The following is a 17,410-nucleotide window of genomic DNA, read 5'->3' as shown; positions in this document are numbered from 1 at the left end:
AGCCCACTTGGGACTTTAGTCCCAGCGGGCTATTGCGTTCACTTTTCGTCCGTCCGTAGACAGAATCCAGTTATTTTGGGAAATTTTGAAGACGCTTCAAGTTAATGTCTTGATATTTGGGTTACACATGTATCTACCCTAGCACATCTTCAGCCCAAAAACTGGCCCGGCCAGAATCAAGATGGCCGACTTGCAGCCATTGTTGTTCGCCAAAATCAGCACTTTTTACCACTTTTTGTGGGAAATTTTGAAGACGCTTTGATCAATTACCTTGATCTTTCGTATACATTTGAATCCCCCAAGGGCCCATCAGCATAACAAAAATTGCACTTTTCATCCATCGTCTGTCCGTACACGGAATCCAGTTATTTTGGGAAGTTTTAAAGACGCTTCAAGTTAATGTCTTGATATTTGGGTTACACATGTATCTACCCTAGACACATCTTCAGCCCAAAAACTGGCCCTGCCAGAATCAAGATGGCCGACTGGCAGCCATACATGTATAAACCAAATATCAAGACATTACCTTGAAGCGTCTTCAAAACTTCCCAAAATAACTGGATTCCGTCTGCGGACGACGGCATAAAAAAGGTGAACGCAATAGCCCGCTGGGACTAGTCCCAAGTGGGCTAAAAACCTTATTTCATCTATGATTGAGGACTGATGACAGACACGGATTACATGACAACTGACTGATCGAAAAACTCATCTGATATATCAGGAGCGTTAGGATTGTTAGACCGTGACCGCTAAAAAAGAAAGAGCACTTGAGAAACGTTGGACTTCAACAAGATTTACCGCGGCATTGCTTCAAAATCTGGAAACCACAGATAATGGTTATGTCATTCACATGAACACCAATTAGGGACCCATTTTTATGACACCAACATGTTTGTGCCATTAGACAAGACGATTGCAACCTTTTGCATGGTTCCAACAGAACAGGGAAATTGGGAATTTTGAAATAATAATTCCCGGTTTGGAAGTATTTGGCAATTTGAAAAATTTTCCTCGAATCAGGGAATTTTTTGGGAAATTCATTTACATTTCGCATTTGCCAAGGGTAACTTTCTTCAGCGATTTCCCCCGGGAATCACCTTTTAATCACCCAGTCGCCACTTAAATGTTGTAACTGTAGTATGATGATATCTGTTCATTTCCATTTGGGAAAATTGAAAAATCACCAATGAAATACTTGGGAATCTTTAATTCATATAACTGTGGGAACCTTGCTTTGATTTTGGGCCATTTTATTCGCTATCTTGGATGTAAATCAGAACATGCCACGACCAGGCTCACTCCTTAGTGAGCTGACTAACACAATCAATATAAATCGCAATAAATGGAGGTTGTTAGCTCCAGTGGTCCATATGACGGAGAAGAGTACTAAATTGTTACATAGCAAACATAAAATATTTTATTTACACCACATGGATAAGAGTAACAGTTGAGTTTCTATTTACATCCTTAAATTCAAATATGTTATTTAGTCACGTATTTGACTTCGTCAAACGCCTTGCGTGCTTTACGCAATTCCTCGTTCATCATCAGCAATTCTCTTACTCGCGAATATTTCTTAGCGTCTTTACGAATGAGAAATATTATATCCTCGACCTGAATTCGTCCCGGACGTCCGACATCCATCGCTTTTTTAGTCTGTAAAAAACATCATAACCTGTGCAAATTGAAACAGGAAACAAAGACCTTCCAGTGCTCTTACAGATCAGGGAAAATCTGCAAATTCCAGATTTATTTTTGATAATACTGACTCTCTTCTTCAAAATCAGGGAAAAGTCAGGGAATTTGATATGTAGCTCGGCTTTTTTTCTGAAGCTCTGTTCTTCAAGGAGCATCATTCCCTTCTAAGTTGCAGGGATCCCAATCTTCCAACTTTAATCGGAATTCCGACGACAATTTTTTATGGTCTCTGAGATCGATTAAGATTTGATGTTAAAATAAAGGGGGTTATGATCGGTTATGCCACTTGTGGTTACGAGTTCCGTAATAGTCGACTTGCCGTGGCTAGCCTGAGCGTACATCTAGAAAATCGATACTGTACTGTGTACTGAAGTATAGTATTGTAGGCGGCCACGTGCTGACACGATATGACGAAGGAAATAGTGGAACGATGTACGATAGCATTCATATATGCGCCTAACACTAGTGAGCAGCATCTATACATTACTGCATGCACGTGGTCTATTGATCAGCGCACAGCAGTAATGATCAGACTGACGTGCGCATGATGCATACATATCGTCATTCAAAACTATTCAATAAATCAATACCAATGGATCCAAAATGCCCGTAAATGAATTTTTTTATATTCGAATAAAATTAATTATAACTATTGAAAAATCTTTCTACAGAGAAAAATAGCTGCTGCTTCAAGGATTTGAACCCGCTTTCAATTGTTTGTTTGAAGATTTCAACCACCAATGTTCGATACATTTGTTATAAATCATTTAATTTTTGCTAGACGTATTGGCCCCACTCCGCGCGGTTGCGCCACCGCGCGGGATTTACGCAAAGCAGCAAACAAACATGGCCACTCTCAATTTTCAATGATAGAAATCGTGTGTGCATTTCAATTATTTCGGCTGTTAGGGTTTTAAGGCACAATATAGGTTGATGATGTGATATGGCGATGTTAATTAATGATAATTCCGCAGTGAAGCTAGTCACGAACGGTGCCGATTGAGTGTACAGCTGCCAAAAACACTGAAATGTGCATAGTTGCGTAACTATTTGCAGTGAATTGCAAACGAAACATGAAGCCTAATAACGGCCGTTTAAAAAAAAATTATACCAATCGCAATTGTAAAATAAAAATGAGATAGAACCTAAGTTAAAATTCTGGCCATTTCTAAAATGTAATTACTAATTTTTAGTCAGTGCCGAACGTTTAGTTTTCCAACAATAATGAGGGGTGGTAGGTAGTCATGCAATTCAAGTCATTTATTACACGTTACTTTCGTGTTGTTGAAAATCTTGCGAGTCCTGGACCAAACCCCATTGAACAATGTGATCTGTGTGCTGGCCACAAATGCACACAGATCACACTACACTACCCATTAAACACTCCAGTACCCACAGCTTTCATATATCCATCCAAATATTTAGAGTGTCTTTCTTCCTGGATTCCGGTCCCGAGAATTTCTCAGATGCCCGGAAATTGCCTCAAATTTCAAAAATTTTCGAAACGTGTCTTCGCGCCTACGGCGCTAGCGAGGACAGAATGAGGCGAAATTGATTTCCGATTTTTTTTGTAACTACTGTTGGGATCCCTTAGTTGTGAATTGTGTTGTTTGTTACAGAACTCTTCAGTAAACATCACAGCATAAACACTACCACACACTTCGTATGATTATGGTATAGGCCTTATCTGTGAAAATGCCAATGACCACTAATAGTTGTATAGCCTTTAATCATGGAGTCACTTTATGTAGTCACTCCACGAAGAATATTCTCAGGAGATGCCAAAACAAACAAAGTCCACCCAGAATAGTTGCCTAATGATGATTTGGCCATTCTCTGAGCCACCAAAACCAAAAGACAATGAACCGACAAGACTTTCTAAGTCACAATAAAATAGGGTCTTAATCAAATCAGGACTTTCTAATATTTGACTATGGCTGATTCAAATGAAAACAAATACTGATCACATTGGTAGACTAAGTCTGACGCATGCGTATCAATAAATCAAATGAGCAAATGTGAGGATTACTTACCATTTCTGAAATATATTCTATGACCAGGTCTTCTAGGACATCAACAGTTTCTGTATACGGGTTTTGATCATCTCCAAAACCATACATCATACAACGTACTGGAATATAGAAATTATCCAGATTATTACGACTAAAAATATAAAAGGAATAATTTCAAAATTTGATAATACGCGTGCGACCCGTCGCATGCGAAAATCGCACCGATCAAACATGTTTGATATTTTCGCGGAGAATTTTATCGCAGCGAATATTTTCACACAGCGTGACCGTGAGATACAAATTTCGCCGCGAACCACTTGAAATTGAACCAATCAATGACCAGCAACAACAACAACAATTTGAAGTTTCCTGGACGCAGCCATCTGTTTGATCACATGACCACGAACTCCGCATGAGGTCAATAACAGCTGATCGCATAGGTGTGTCCGCTCTGCTCTGTGGGATAAGTTTGCAGCGAAAATCGCATAGTGTGTTGGGGCTTTACTGACATAGCACATGCCAGCAACAGGTGCTAGATTTCAAGAAAAGAGAAATTAGTGAAAAATCAGGATTTGAACAACAGCCTACTGTGTGCTAGTGCAGCGTCCTCCCACTAGACCCAGCCCTCAACCTAACTGTAATCCTAAACCTACTCTCAACTTGCAATGGGAGTCTATGGGACATGCTATGCTAGCCATATATGCAAGATCGAATCCTGAATTTTGTGCTCAGTTTTCTTGACTTCCCCTCCCTCGATGTGATTTAGCTATGAGTAAATATGTGTATCGGTGTAATAATATTAACTCGTCAGCACAATATCCACTCGCCAACATTTTGACTCAATGCAGGTCGACTTACACTCCTTCGAAAATATTTTCTTTCTTTTTTCTAATGGGGTGTCATCTTCAAGATCATCTTCATCAGCTTCAAACTAAAAACAAGACAAAATTTAAGATATATAATTGAAATTAAACACAATTGAAATTAAACACAAATTCTTATGTTTAAAACACGATGGATTCAAAATTTCATTGCACTTCTTCAACTCTAGATGACAGCACAGTAACGAAACGGTACACATAAGCCGGATCCCTTAGGACCTTTTTGGTCTGACTTGCGCATATTTCGAATAACATGTATCCATAGAACTCTATGCATGTATTAAAAAAATTTGCTTATTTTCGTAAGAGATGTTATACGTACGTAAAGAAATGCATACTTAAATACAATGAAAATTTTCATGTTTCTCTGAATAATATTTTATTTTATTATCAATTTTCATATATGCAGCTGTCAATCTGCTGCCTGTATCCACTCCCTTAGACATTCGGTAGACTAACGCTAGCCTCATAATAAATTGCCAATGGGCGAAGTGTGGTTTACCTTGAAAGCTAGAGGTTGTTTGAAGTGAGTGCACAAATGCGTAATGTTTAAACTCGAAATAGAAATAGGAGGATGTTGATTTCTGTTTTGAATTTCGAGGACTTAGGTGTGTAGGTTATCAAAAGCTATTGGGTTTGAATCCCACTAGGCCTATAACCGATTTTGTGCGGCATACTAAAAACGTGCCAGGGGGGATTAGTCGGGCGGCTTGAGGAGTAATAAGCAGGGCGGATATGGGCGATGTGAGTGCTAATGGGTTAAATCCTGGATATTACCACTATTATATTCAGACCTCGACCTATACATAGTTTGCTGCTTAGTATTTTCAGGTCACAAGAAATTACAATTCATTACAAATTCTATCAAAGAGAAAACACAGCGCATGAAACAATACCTATGGCGGATACCCCGGTATCTGAAATAATTATATTCTCACCAGCAATGAGCATTTTGAATTCTCGAGCGTACAGAAATGAAATGTTCGCCATTATGGCTTTCCCATAATTATTTTAATAGCACTGGAATTCCTCCTATATCCCAAAAACAGCCAATCACATTCGCTCGTAGAGACGTCACCCCCAATCGAGGTCGTTTCAATCTTATACGCAAGAGCTACGAATTTTTCTCGCCAAACACAGTTTTTCCTAGCATACTAACTATAAGTAGACCAAGTCAACAACATAAGACAAGGTATTTCCATGATATTTAGAATTTATTTGCAGTTCAAATTTAGCGCCATTGCCCATTCTCGCGAAATTATATACAACAACCCGGAAATATAATCAAAGCCAGGTTACAAGCCCTGTGCTGTGACTATACTATAGTCTGAATACCAGTCGTTATTGTTACGGTTCCCTACAACTGTTTGAGGAACAACGGCTAGGTACTAGACTAACGATACTACTTCTTCGATAAAGAATACTGATCAATAAAGAAATTTGAATTTGACTTGAGCTGTCCACTATCAATCGCGATATCGATTTTTTTCATCAGGCCTACCAAAACTTACTGGTAGGCTTCCCGACGTCCCCAAGCCAAGTTGCAATCAATTTATCGGTCGCCTACTTACCTGTTCATTTGTCTCAGTATTATTAGGAGCCGAACTGTGCTGCTGGTTCACTTCGGCCATCGTCCGTCAGCTGATCGTTCACAGCCACATTCGATTTAAGTCATCCGACTGTAATGCATTTGCATTAGAATAAATTTCGAGCTTCTACTCGGGTTTCTAGAATTCTGTATACATTCGAATAAATACATCTTTTCACGTATTCTAATATTCGTTCCCACAACCTTCTTCGAAGAAGTAGGTTTATAATTATCAGCTGTCTATCGCCATCCGATCCAAGTCATACGATTCAAAACGATGCCATTCAAGTCAAAAACAATATGGTGGACAAAGATCTGAATCACGATCAGAAACTCTGTCTGTGGCACCCAGAAATCCTGTCAACTGAGGGGATCGTCCAATTACTCTCACAGGTATAAAACTCGATGCACGCGCTTTTATTTTTGGGCTGAATTGTCGAGATATGGCTCGTAGATAATCGAAATAATCGACATTCATTGAACATTTTACCTACAAATCTCCACCCGCCATCTATCGGTAATTATGAACACTATTGTATTGTACATTCAGTTTCAACATTTTAGGCGCATTTGTTTGAAATCGGTTTATGTAAACCGGTTAATTTGGGTTTTGCTGCGCCATAAACCAGTTTGCCGTAGAGTGAAAAATGCGACTGAACGAAAAGTCGTTTTGACTTGAGCCAGCTTGACTTTTCGTCCACGTTGGAAATGTCGGTTTGACATTGGAAAGTGGTTTAGTCGGTTTACGCAAACCGTTTAGGTTTATGCCTGAGCAAAGACACCGGATTATGCAAACCGACTGGTTAACCTGCGGGCTATTGCGTTCACTTTTCGTCCGTCCGTCCGTCCGTCTGTAGGCTAGACAAAATCCAGTTATTTTGGGAAGTTTTGAAGATGCTTCAAGGTAATATCTTGATATTTGCTTTATGCATGTATAGCCTATATCTACCCTAAACACATCTTCAGCCCAAAATCTGGCCCTGTCAGAATACAGATTTGAATCCCCAAAGGGCCCATCACCATGAGAAAAATTTTGGCCCAAATTCTGAGTCCTGTAGATTCCTACTGGTTTGCAATTTCTCATTGCGATTTGTGACGCGTATTCTTTGGAAAGAAATGTTTTGTACCTGACGCAGGTATTTTTGATCGGCCAATTATGACGCAATTGGCGGCCATCTTGGTATCATCAGTAGGCCTACTCGGTCGTAGGTGGGAAAAAGTTTTTCGACATTATATTGATACTTAAGCATAATTTGGTACCACAATAAATTGCAAAGTTGTAGCTCATGACATCATCTATGATTGAGGTGAGTTTTAAGGACATTAGTTATTCTATATGGTCACCAGGGAGCATTCAATAGTAGAAGAACTTAGTATATCCTTATTAGATTGGTACCTAGGCATATTTTGTTACCATGATCCATTGCAAGGTTGTAGTTATGACATGTTCTATGATTGTGGCGAGTTTCAAGGTCATTGGGTTTTTGCATATGGTCATCAGGAGGCGTTGAATAGTAGAATTACTTACTATTTCCATATTAAATTGGTAACGAGGCATATTTTGTTATCACAATCAATTACAAAATCGTAGCTGCTGACATGTTCTATGATTGTGGTGGGTTTCAAGGTCATTGGTTTTTGTATATGGGCACAAGAAGAGGGCGTTATATAGGCCTATTGAAATTGTTAGATTGTTCAGCATTTGAAACCACTTCCCAAGTGGGCATGGTGTCCCTGGACCCCTAGTTATAAGGATATCGATAGTCTGTCCATTGTCGTAGGGGTGTGGATACTGACAGCAGATTGACAGCTGCATATAATCTAATGGTTTGAATCCCACCATAAAAACTGAACGTAAAGTGACCCCCTTTGAGTAAGGGGGTGCATATATTCGGTTTATTTATTACTGATTTCCTGGATAGGGGCGCGCACTGAAATGGTTTAAGTATATGATTAAATATGAGGCATTTTGTATCTGGAGTAGGCCTACCCCCAGGATCTACCCATGAGTTATGTCTAGCCTAACTTTGAGTTAAGACTCTTTGATTATTAATGAGTAACTCTTGTAAATTTAACTTAGAACTGCGGAACTGGTTGTTGGAACTTAGAACTGTAGAACCTGTTTTGTCAGCCGTTGGTGTAGGCCTAGGCTTATTTGTCTTGATGACAGCTAGTTCATGCATGTTTAGATACTCTGTCATTTTGGTTTGGGCCTAAGGATGTAACATCCTACTGAAACCTTCCTTTTACCTGTAAGCAAAATGTGCCGATATTGTCACACCCTTGATATTGCATACTTTCTTACGAAACCAGTTTATTATGTTGATGTTCTATTACAGAGACGTATACCGGTACCTGTGAGTACTACAAACAATAGAGATGAATTGATGAATGTCTTCAGGGACAATGTGCTTCCTTTGCCCCAAAGGCTATCCAGTAGGCCCAAAAACTGTCATGGCCAGTTACTGACTCGAAAACAGATTGAGATTAACAGAAAAAGACTGAAGAATGGCGAGGAAGATGAATCTCCATTGCTAAAACGGTAGATATTGATATTGCTAATTTGAGAATATTTGATGGAACACACTGCACACCCAATTACAGATACATGTATTTTGAAAACTGTATCATTCCCTAGATGTACCATATACAGGCCAACCCCGTAATGTGGGGAAAGGGGGTGCAAATGAACCTCAGACCCCTGTTAAGTTGCAACCCATGAGGGTATATTGTAATTCCTCACGCTATGGGCCTGCCAAGTCAATTCTCTGATGCACAATTCACTTTAATTTCAATTTTATCTAAACTCAAACCCATTACAGGTGTTAGAGGGACAATACACAATAAACAGATTACAGCGCCCATGTCTGTGCTGCCATATTGTGGGACTGACTCTAAACTAACTATTGAAATGTGGCATCTTCAACTCCTGACATTCTCAAGGGGACCGGTAGTAGTTTTACTTTCAGTATATTGGCCCTTTGATTTCACAGAGGATATACACACCCAAACGTTTAAAGATTTCGTAATTATGTACTAAGTCAAATTCGCTTACTTTGGATCAGCTTAATCTGGGTTTGATCTTATCCAGATATCTTTACAGTCCATGTAAATATATGTAAAATACATCATGAATGATGTTTAATGGAATTTCTCTTAGACTCATTGCATTTCGAACTAAGTAGCTTTTACTGTATAATCATTATACTTTTTCACACCTAGTACTCGGAAAAGTTGGAATTAGGCCCGGACAGCAAAGACTTAGTGAAGGCTGTCTTTACCGACTACCAATGTTAGTAGACCCAACTCAGATCTTTTAGAACTGAGAAAATAAACATACGATCGACCCTTCGGACATCCGTTATAATAATTTTAGTCTTGAATATTTAAGTGGTTTGAGTTTCCAATTTTCTACCCCTTTTTAGCCCACTTGGGACTTTAGTCCCAGCGGGCTATTGCGTTCACTTTTCGTCCGTCGTCCGTCCGTCCGTCGACGGAATCCAGTTATTTTGGGAAGTTTTGAAGACGCTTCAATGTAATGTCTTGATATTTGGGTTACACATGTATCTACCCTAGACACATCTTCAGCCCAAAAACTGGCCCTGTCAGAATCAAGATGGCCGACTGGCAGCCATTGTTGATCGCCAAAATCAGCACTTTTTACACGTTTTTGAACTTTTTGAGGAAAATTTTGAAGACGCTTTGATCAATTACCTTGATCTTTCGTATATACTTGAATCCCCCCAGGGCCCATAAGCATAACAAAAATTGGGTCGATCGGACTCAAGATGGCCGTCCTATGACCTTTTAGTGCCAAAAAATGTCAAGTTTGGCCCGAATTCTGAGTCCTGTAGCTTCCTACTGGTTTGCCATTTCTCATTGCAATCGCTGATGGGTATTCGTTGAATAATACAATATCTTAGTATTTCTATATTATATTAATACCAATGCATATTTTGTTAGCACAATCAATAGCAAAGTTGTAGCTCATGACATCGTCTATGATTGTGGTGAGTTTCAAGGACATTAGTTATTCTATATGGCCACTAGGGGGTGTTGAATAATAGAATAACTTAGTATTTCCTTATTACCGTATATTGGTACCTAGGCATATTTTGTTACCATGACCAATTGCAAAGTTGTAGCTCATCACATGTTCAACGATTGTGGTGAGTTTTAAGGACATTGGGTTTTGAATATGGTCACCAGGGGCGTTGAATAGTAGAATAACTTAGTTTTTTTATATTAAATTGGTAACGAGGCATATTTTGTTATCACAATCAATTACAAAATTGTAGCTGCTGACATGTTCTATGATTGTGGTTAGTTTCAAGGTCATTGGTTTTGTATATGGTCACCAGGGGGCGTTGAATATTGAAATTGTTAGATTGTTGAGCATTTGAAACCATTTCCCAAGTTGGCATGGTGTCGCTGGACCCCTAGTTACACATTTTTGAAGTTTTTGAAGACGCTTTGATCAATTACCTTGATCTTTCGTTTATATTTGAATCTACCAAGGGTTCATCAGCATTAGAAAAAGTGGGTCGATCCTATGACCTTTTTAGTGCCAAAAATGTCAATTTTGGCCGGAATTCTAGGTCCTGTAGCTTCCTACTGGTTTGCCATTTCTGATTGCAATTTGTGATGGGTATTCTTTGGAAAGGGATGTTTTATACCTGAGACATGTATTTTTGATCAGCTAATTATGACGCAATTGGTGGCCATCTTGGTGTCATCAGTACTCATTCATAGGTGGGAAAAAGTTTTTCCACATTAAATTGATACCTTAGCATATTGAGTTACTATAACCAATTGGAAAGTTGTAGCCCGACAAACGTGTTCTATGATTTTGGTGAGTTTCAAGGTCATTGGTTTTTGTATATGGCTACCAGGGGGCGTTAAATAATACAATTACTTAGTATTTCTATATTATATTTGTACCTATGCATATTTTGTTACCACAATCAATTGCAAAGTTGTAGCTCATGACATCTTCCTTGATTTTGGTGAGTTTTAAGGACATATGTTATTCTATATGGTCACCAGGGGATGTTGAATAGCAGAATAACTTAGTATTTCCTTATTAGATTGGTACCTAGGCATATTTTGTTACCGTGATCAATTGCAAAGTTGTAGTTCATGACATCGTCTATGATTGTGGTGAGTTTTTAAGGACATTAGTTATTCCATATAGTCACCAGAGGGTGTTGAATGGTAGAATAACTTAGTATTTCCTTATTAGATTGGTACCTAGGCATATTTTGTGACCATGATCAATTGCAAAGTTGTAGTCCATGACATGTACTACGATTGTGGTGAGTTTTAAGGTCATTGGGTTTTGCATATGGTCACCAGGGGGCGCTGAATAGTAGAGTAACTTAGTATTTCCATATTAAATTTGTAACGAGGCATATTTTGTTATCACAATCAATTACAAAATCATAGCTGCTGACATATTCTATGATAGTGGTGGGTTTCAAGGTCATTGGTTTTTTTATATGGTCACTAGGGGGCGTTATGTATTGAAATCGTTAGATTGTTGAGCGTTTGAAACCACTTCCCAAGTGGGCATGGTGTCCCTGGACCCCTAGTTTCACTTAATTACCTTATTTATTCACTTGCGAACTATCTATTGAAAAATATTAACCCTTTCAGTGCTGACCTATTGATACCCAAGTGCTGGTGTGTTTGACAATTCCACCCCAGTGTGTTGAATAATGAGCACACCACTTAAGTGGTGCGTCTTCACAATCCTCGATTGCCACAGTAGTGTTATGGGTACCCCATTATTGAATCTGAATGGTATTAATGAGGTTTGACTGTATTACAGTGGAACCTCGTTACAGCAAACTTCCCAGGACCAGAAAATCTGTTCGTTATAACCGATAGTTGTTATATCGAGTATAAAATTAATTAATTTTCTTACTTGGGACAAAATTCTATATTTGTTATATCCGATGAAACATTGTATCCGAGTTCGTTAAACCGAGGTACCACTGTATATAGCTTTTTGCCGACCCTGTATTATGGTTCTATTGTTTCAGAGCGCGGCTAAATCAAACTCAATTGAAAGTGGTGTCACCTTCAGCTTCCAGTCATCATCATACAGTTGAAACCCACAAACATTGCAGAACTGACTCCTCAGTCAATATGGATGAAATAGTGATTAAGAAATTCAATTTTAAGAGACATGCTGATGATGAAGGCGACAAACATTCTAAGGGCGTCGTTAATAATACTGCATCAAAACAGATGAAATTATCGCGTCCGTCCAGTGATTTCACGCGTGGTTATAGAAATAGTACTGATACTCACAGCCAGCCGCAGCTGCACAATTCAAATTCGATGACACGAGGACCTCAAATTGACTTTTTGAATAGACATTTTGAAAGTTGTCATTTGAAGAAAGCAGATGAATACGCCATATCGGTAAAATATAATTTATGTTCATGCTTCCCCAATATAATGCCCCATCCCCTGTTTATCGCACCGCCAATGCATTTTGTAGTACATCTCTATTCAAAATAATGTAGTAAATCTCCCTTATGCTGATCAATGTGTCAATGAAATGGATTTAGCCACCCCCACCCACCAGCTCAACCACTCAACGATATTTCGACCGATTCGATGTCCATTCGATTTAGAGTCCTGGCAGCATGAAAATATGTGAAAATGGATTTTCATACGAATGCACAGAGAAGGAATTTTCATGTTCTTTGGAGTGGACAGTGGTTTCGTATAACTGAAATTCGAAACACAGGCGAATCCCTGATGGTAGGATTTTTTATAAAACTCGGGATGCGAACACAAAATTATCGCACATGCGTCTAAAATGGCCATGTTCCAGATGTTCGGCCGATGTTGTATTTTAGTGGCGTTCCCGCAGCCCTGTTTTAGACGATAGTCAATGTTTGTATAATTGAATTACACAAACATTGAGTATTCATGATGGCGGACTCAGCTGGGGATTAATCCAATTCATTGACGGCTGCATAATAAAACATCATAGAAATTTCATTATTGCTTCGTACAATCAGGCAATTTGTTGCTTACCGGTAAGTTTTGTTTCCAACAATTCTGCGGCCCCAAAATTTACCCCAAGCCACGTGGTGTGGATTTTGAGTTGAATTCAGAAACATGCACGCGATGTCCCGATATCTATTTTGATAAATCACGCGCTTTTAGAAACAGTCTGGAAAATTTACATGGTTCCCACAGTACAGAGAAATTGGGAATTTTGAAATGATAATTCCCAATTTGGAATTATTTTGGAATTTGAAAAAGTCAGGGAAATAGCTGGGAAATTCATTACATTTGACATATTGCCTTGGCCAAGAGTATCTTTCTTCAGCGATTTCACTTCTAAATCACCTTCTACCAGTCTACCAGTCACCACTAAAATGTGGACTGTGTAGCATGACAATATATTTCCATTTGGTAAAATTGAAAACTCACCCATGAAATACTTGGGAAAAACTAAGGAACTTTGAATTCATTTAACTATGGGAACCATGAATTTAGCAGACCTGAACTGAAACTGCATGTGGAAACATTCAAAACAAAACTACCTGGTTGTGTAAATTGCGCTTATTCCTGGTTCAGCCACTACTGATATTGGATTATTACACAATAATCATGGAACAATTCATGAGGGCCATCATTTTAAGGGCCATTCAAAAACACAGTAGTGTTCAGCCATGCATGACTTATTGCATTTCTATATTCCAGCCTCAGACAAACATCCAGGTCTGCCAACCTTACTGTATTTTATGCATCCTCCCCGGCAGGGATTTGAACCTGATGGCATCAAGACCCGCCACAGTACGAAACCCTGCCACACTAGACAGAGTGAGCGGCTTCGATGTTGTCACTATTAGCCAATCAAAAATCCTGTTTTATTTTAGCCAGAGTTTTTCCATTTATAGTTTTTCCGTGAATTTGCCTTGATGCATAAAGTATGTAATTTTTCTATAACCCCCTTGCGTACATGCTTCCATGATTGAACCCTCCCTCAGAGCTGCCAACCCCTGAAAATTGTTTTGAGGAACAGAGATTCCCATTTTTCGGGACAGCCATCATTTTTCAGGGACATCCAAAATTTCAGCATTTCAGCTTTTTAACCTAAAACCAAGCACTATCTTGTGCCCAGGTCTCAAGGATTCAAGATGGCCGTCCTAGGACCTTTTTATTGCCCAAAAATGTCAATTTTGGCCCAAATTCTGAGTCCTGTAGCTTCCTACTGGTTTGCCACTTCTCATTGCAATTGCTGATGGGTAAGCTTTGGAAAGGGATGTTTTATACCTGAGACAGGTATTTTTGATCAGCCAATTATGATGTAATTGGCAGCCGACTTTGTGTCATCAGTACTCATTCTTAGGTGGGATAAAGTTTTTCGACATTATATTGATACCTAAGCATATTTTGTTAGCACAATTAATTAGACAGTTGTAGCTTATAACATTTTCTATGATTGTCGTGAGTTTCAAGGTCATTGTAAATGGCCACCAGGGGGCGTTGAATAATACAATATCTTAGTACAGGGTTCGTCGCGGGCAGTGTAAGCAGTGAATAGCAGCGAATTGAAAAAAATCTATTCACGGCTGTTAATAGCAGTGAATTTTTTAGAAAGGCAGTGGAAATGGGAAAGGGGGCAGTGAATTCGGAAATGTGTTCAATTTTGTCTGAGATTGGCAATTTTAAAATGTCACGAGAAATATACCGACAATGTCATGCCGACAGCAATTCAATTTCATTTTATTCATTGGTATTGTGAACATCGACGTGCCAACCAATTCAATTTCATTCACAAGTTTTCATTTTTATGGTTGCCATGGCTACTAGGTCCAGGCACCTGTTTCACAAAATTGCAAATGGCAGTGGTTTGCGTTCGGATTTTTTTAAAAATCTCTGGCCCGTTACACTGTGGAAAAATGGGAAAGTGTACATTTCAAGATTCGTGGCTTCATCATCGGGAGTACCGTAGCTGGATTGAATGTGTTCCGAATTGTATTCATAAGTTTAGATGTAGAATTTGCATGAAATCAAACGAACTTGGAGCCGGTGGTTTGGGAGCTTTGAAGTCTCACATGAAAAGTACCCTACACCTATCTGGTGGTTCGATAGTCTCTCAACAGTTAAATTACATGATATGATTTGTTTTGGCTCTATCCGTAGTCTTTTGGTAACATGTCTTTACTAGGTAGCCAAATGGCAGTGAATTTGACTTTTCATTGGCAGTGAATAGCAGTGAATTTTTGTCAGCAGTGACACAATGAACCCTGTCAGTATTTCTATATCATATTTGTACCAATGCATATTTTGTTACCACAGTCAATTGCAAAGTTGTAGCTCACGACATCATCTATCATTGTGGTGAGTTTTAAGGACATTAGTTATTTTCAAGGTCATTGGGTTTTGAATATGGTCACTAGGGGGCGTTGAATAACTTAGTATTTCCATTGGTTACGAAGCATATTTTGTTATCACAATCAATTACAAAATCGTAGCTGCTGACATGTTCTATGATTGTGGTGAGTTTCAAGGTCATTGATTTTTGTATATGGTCACCAGGGGCGTTGAATATTGAAATTGTTAGATTGTTGAGCATTTGAAACCACTTCCCAAGTGGGCACGGCGTCCCTGGACCCCTAGTTTAGTCTACTGGGGACTTATGTCTCAGCAGGCCACTGATCCGTCTGTTCATCTGTCCATAGACAGAATCCAGTTACTGTGAGAAGTTTTGAAGACACTTCAATGGATTGTCTTGATATTTGGTTTATACATGTATTTACCTAAAGCCCCGAACACACCACAGGGGCTCATATTTGAAGGGGGATACAAATACATACGAAAGATCAAGGTAATTGATCAAAGCGTCTTCAAAATTTCCCTCGAAAACTTCATTCAAAAACATGTAAAGTGCTCATTTGGCGACAACAATGGCTGCCAGTCGGCCATTTAGAATCTAACAGGGCCAGTTTTTGGGCTGAAGATGTCTCTAGGGTACCGTATTTTCCGGCGATTAAGCCGACTCGGCCAATAAGCTGAGGGCAGTTTTTTAGCCTAAAATACATGGATTTCTTATTGCTTTGCCCAATAAGCCGAGGCCCTTCATCAGGAGATTTTAATTCACTGATTTTTCAATTAGTTTGTCTTATTTGACGATGTGTGAGGCTGACAATATGTGAGTGCTGTGTATACTATCGTTGCCGAGTCACTGCTATATATAGACCCGTTCAGGTGATCTCTAACACACAGAACCATATATTGAAACCTACATTCGCAAACACGCGGCTGACTGCTGACGCGCGTATATATAAATGTACTAGCGCTGCGGTATGAGATTGCTGCTGTGAGGTGATGAAAGAAACAAAGTAACAAAACAGTTCTAAATACATTATTGGTAGTAAATAATGATCTCAAATAAAAATGGAACACTCTTATTCATTTTGATGATCCTCAGGAGCATTAGATTGACATAGTTTGGGAAGTAATTATTTAGGTCAGATCGTATCCGTCCAATAAGCCGATCATGATATTTTGGGGTAAAAATCTGAGGCTAGAAAATCGGCTTATTAGCCAGAAAATACGGTAGATACTTGTGTAACCCAAATATAGAGACATTACATTGAAGTGTCTTTAAAACTTCCCAAAATAATTAATTGGATTCTGTCTACGGACGACGGACGAAAAGTGAACGCAATAGCCTGTTGGGACTTAAGTCCCAAATGGGCTAAAAAGACTTGAGGCAGGAGGCACATTTTTATGCCTATTTAATTTTCCAACAGGCTACCATTTAAAGTCAATAAAACTGTTTAACTGATGTACTGTTTTATTCCTATTTACGAAACAACAACGCCGATACAAAGCTTCCTTCCCACATACGCACGTATGCATCTTGTACCATCTAACCCCTTACCCCATGTGTATGCACTGTGATCCCTAAAGGAGATAGTTATACATACACCATTGAAATTATTAACTAATTTTTTCAGGTTAATTCATCTGAGGGAGAACCATGCAAGAAACCCAAATTAAGCAGGATCTGCTGGCCATAACAATACCAGATTTATTCATAGATTATGCCGATTGCCTGTATTATGATCGCGTTATTAAATCATAGTATCAAGTGTACCCACATGTACCTAGCATCACAGTACGTAGCCTTGTCTATGATACCAAATTTGCATAGTGTTGAGTAATAGTAAGGGAGGTTAACATACCTACCATAT

General features: G+C 38.9%; 2 protein-coding genes across 3 annotated transcripts; one reads left to right on the top strand and one right to left on the bottom strand.

Moving 5' to 3' along the window:
- Nucleotides 1-1,402: 1,402 nt before the first annotated feature.
- Nucleotides 1,403-6,603, bottom strand: LOC141899892 (transcription initiation factor TFIID subunit 13-like). Of its 2 annotated transcripts, XM_074786502.1 has the most exons (4): nucleotides 6,163-6,434; nucleotides 4,569-4,641; nucleotides 3,732-3,829; nucleotides 1,403-1,656 (listed from the first exon to the last, which is right to left on the bottom strand). In XM_074786502.1, exons 1-4 carry the CDS (start codon nucleotides 6,220-6,222, stop codon nucleotides 1,483-1,485), a joined length of 405 nt encoding a protein of 134 aa, XP_074642603.1. In that variant the 5' UTR covers nucleotides 6,223-6,434; the 3' UTR covers nucleotides 1,403-1,482. The 2 variants fall into 2 exon arrangements, with proteins under 2 accessions (XP_074642603.1, XP_074642611.1); XM_074786510.1 differs by lacking the exons at nucleotides 1,403-1,656; nucleotides 3,732-3,829 and adding an exon at nucleotides 3,841-4,242 and having other exon boundaries at nucleotides 6,163-6,603.
- LOC141899883 (uncharacterized) lies at nucleotides 6,480-17,307 on the top strand. Its single transcript, XM_074786490.1, has 4 exons — nucleotides 6,480-6,572; nucleotides 8,519-8,721; nucleotides 12,224-12,608; nucleotides 17,174-17,307. The coding sequence occupies exons 1-4, from the start codon at nucleotides 6,480-6,482 to the stop codon at nucleotides 17,234-17,236; spliced, it is 744 nt and encodes a 247-aa protein (XP_074642591.1). The 3' UTR covers nucleotides 17,237-17,307.
- The last annotated feature ends 103 nt before the right edge of the window (nucleotides 17,308-17,410 follow it).

Source organism: Tubulanus polymorphus, chromosome 1, assembly GCF_964204645.1.
Source record: "Tubulanus polymorphus chromosome 1, tnTubPoly1.2, whole genome shotgun sequence".
In the NCBI taxonomy this organism is placed as follows: domain Eukaryota; kingdom Metazoa; phylum Nemertea; class Palaeonemertea; order Tubulaniformes; family Tubulanidae; genus Tubulanus; species Tubulanus polymorphus.
Note: the sequence above shows the minus strand (reverse complement) of the source record. Positions and strands in the feature narration are given on the sequence as shown.

Coding starts and splice junctions, on each gene's coding strand:
- LOC141899892 (XM_074786502.1), bottom strand. CDS start 6,222: ATGGCCGAAGTGAACCAGCAGCACAGTTCGGCTCCTAATAATACTGAG. Junction 3,830..4,568: donor GAAAATATTTTCGAAGGAGT/GTAAGTCGACCT, acceptor TCTATATTCCAG/TACGTTGTATGATGTATGGT. Junction 1,657..3,731: donor TAGAATATATTTCAGAAATG/GTAAGTAATCCT, acceptor TGTTTTTTACAG/ACTAAAAAAGCGATGGATGT.
- LOC141899883 (XM_074786490.1), top strand. CDS start 6,480: ATGGTGGACAAAGATCTGAATCACGATCAGAAACTCTGTCTGTGGCAC. Junction 6,573..8,518: donor TCGTCCAATTACTCTCACAG/GTATAAAACTCG, acceptor GTTCTATTACAG/AGACGTATACCGGTACCTGT. Junction 8,722..12,223: donor GAATCTCCATTGCTAAAACG/GTAGATATTGAT, acceptor CTATTGTTTCAG/AGCGCGGCTAAATCAAACTC.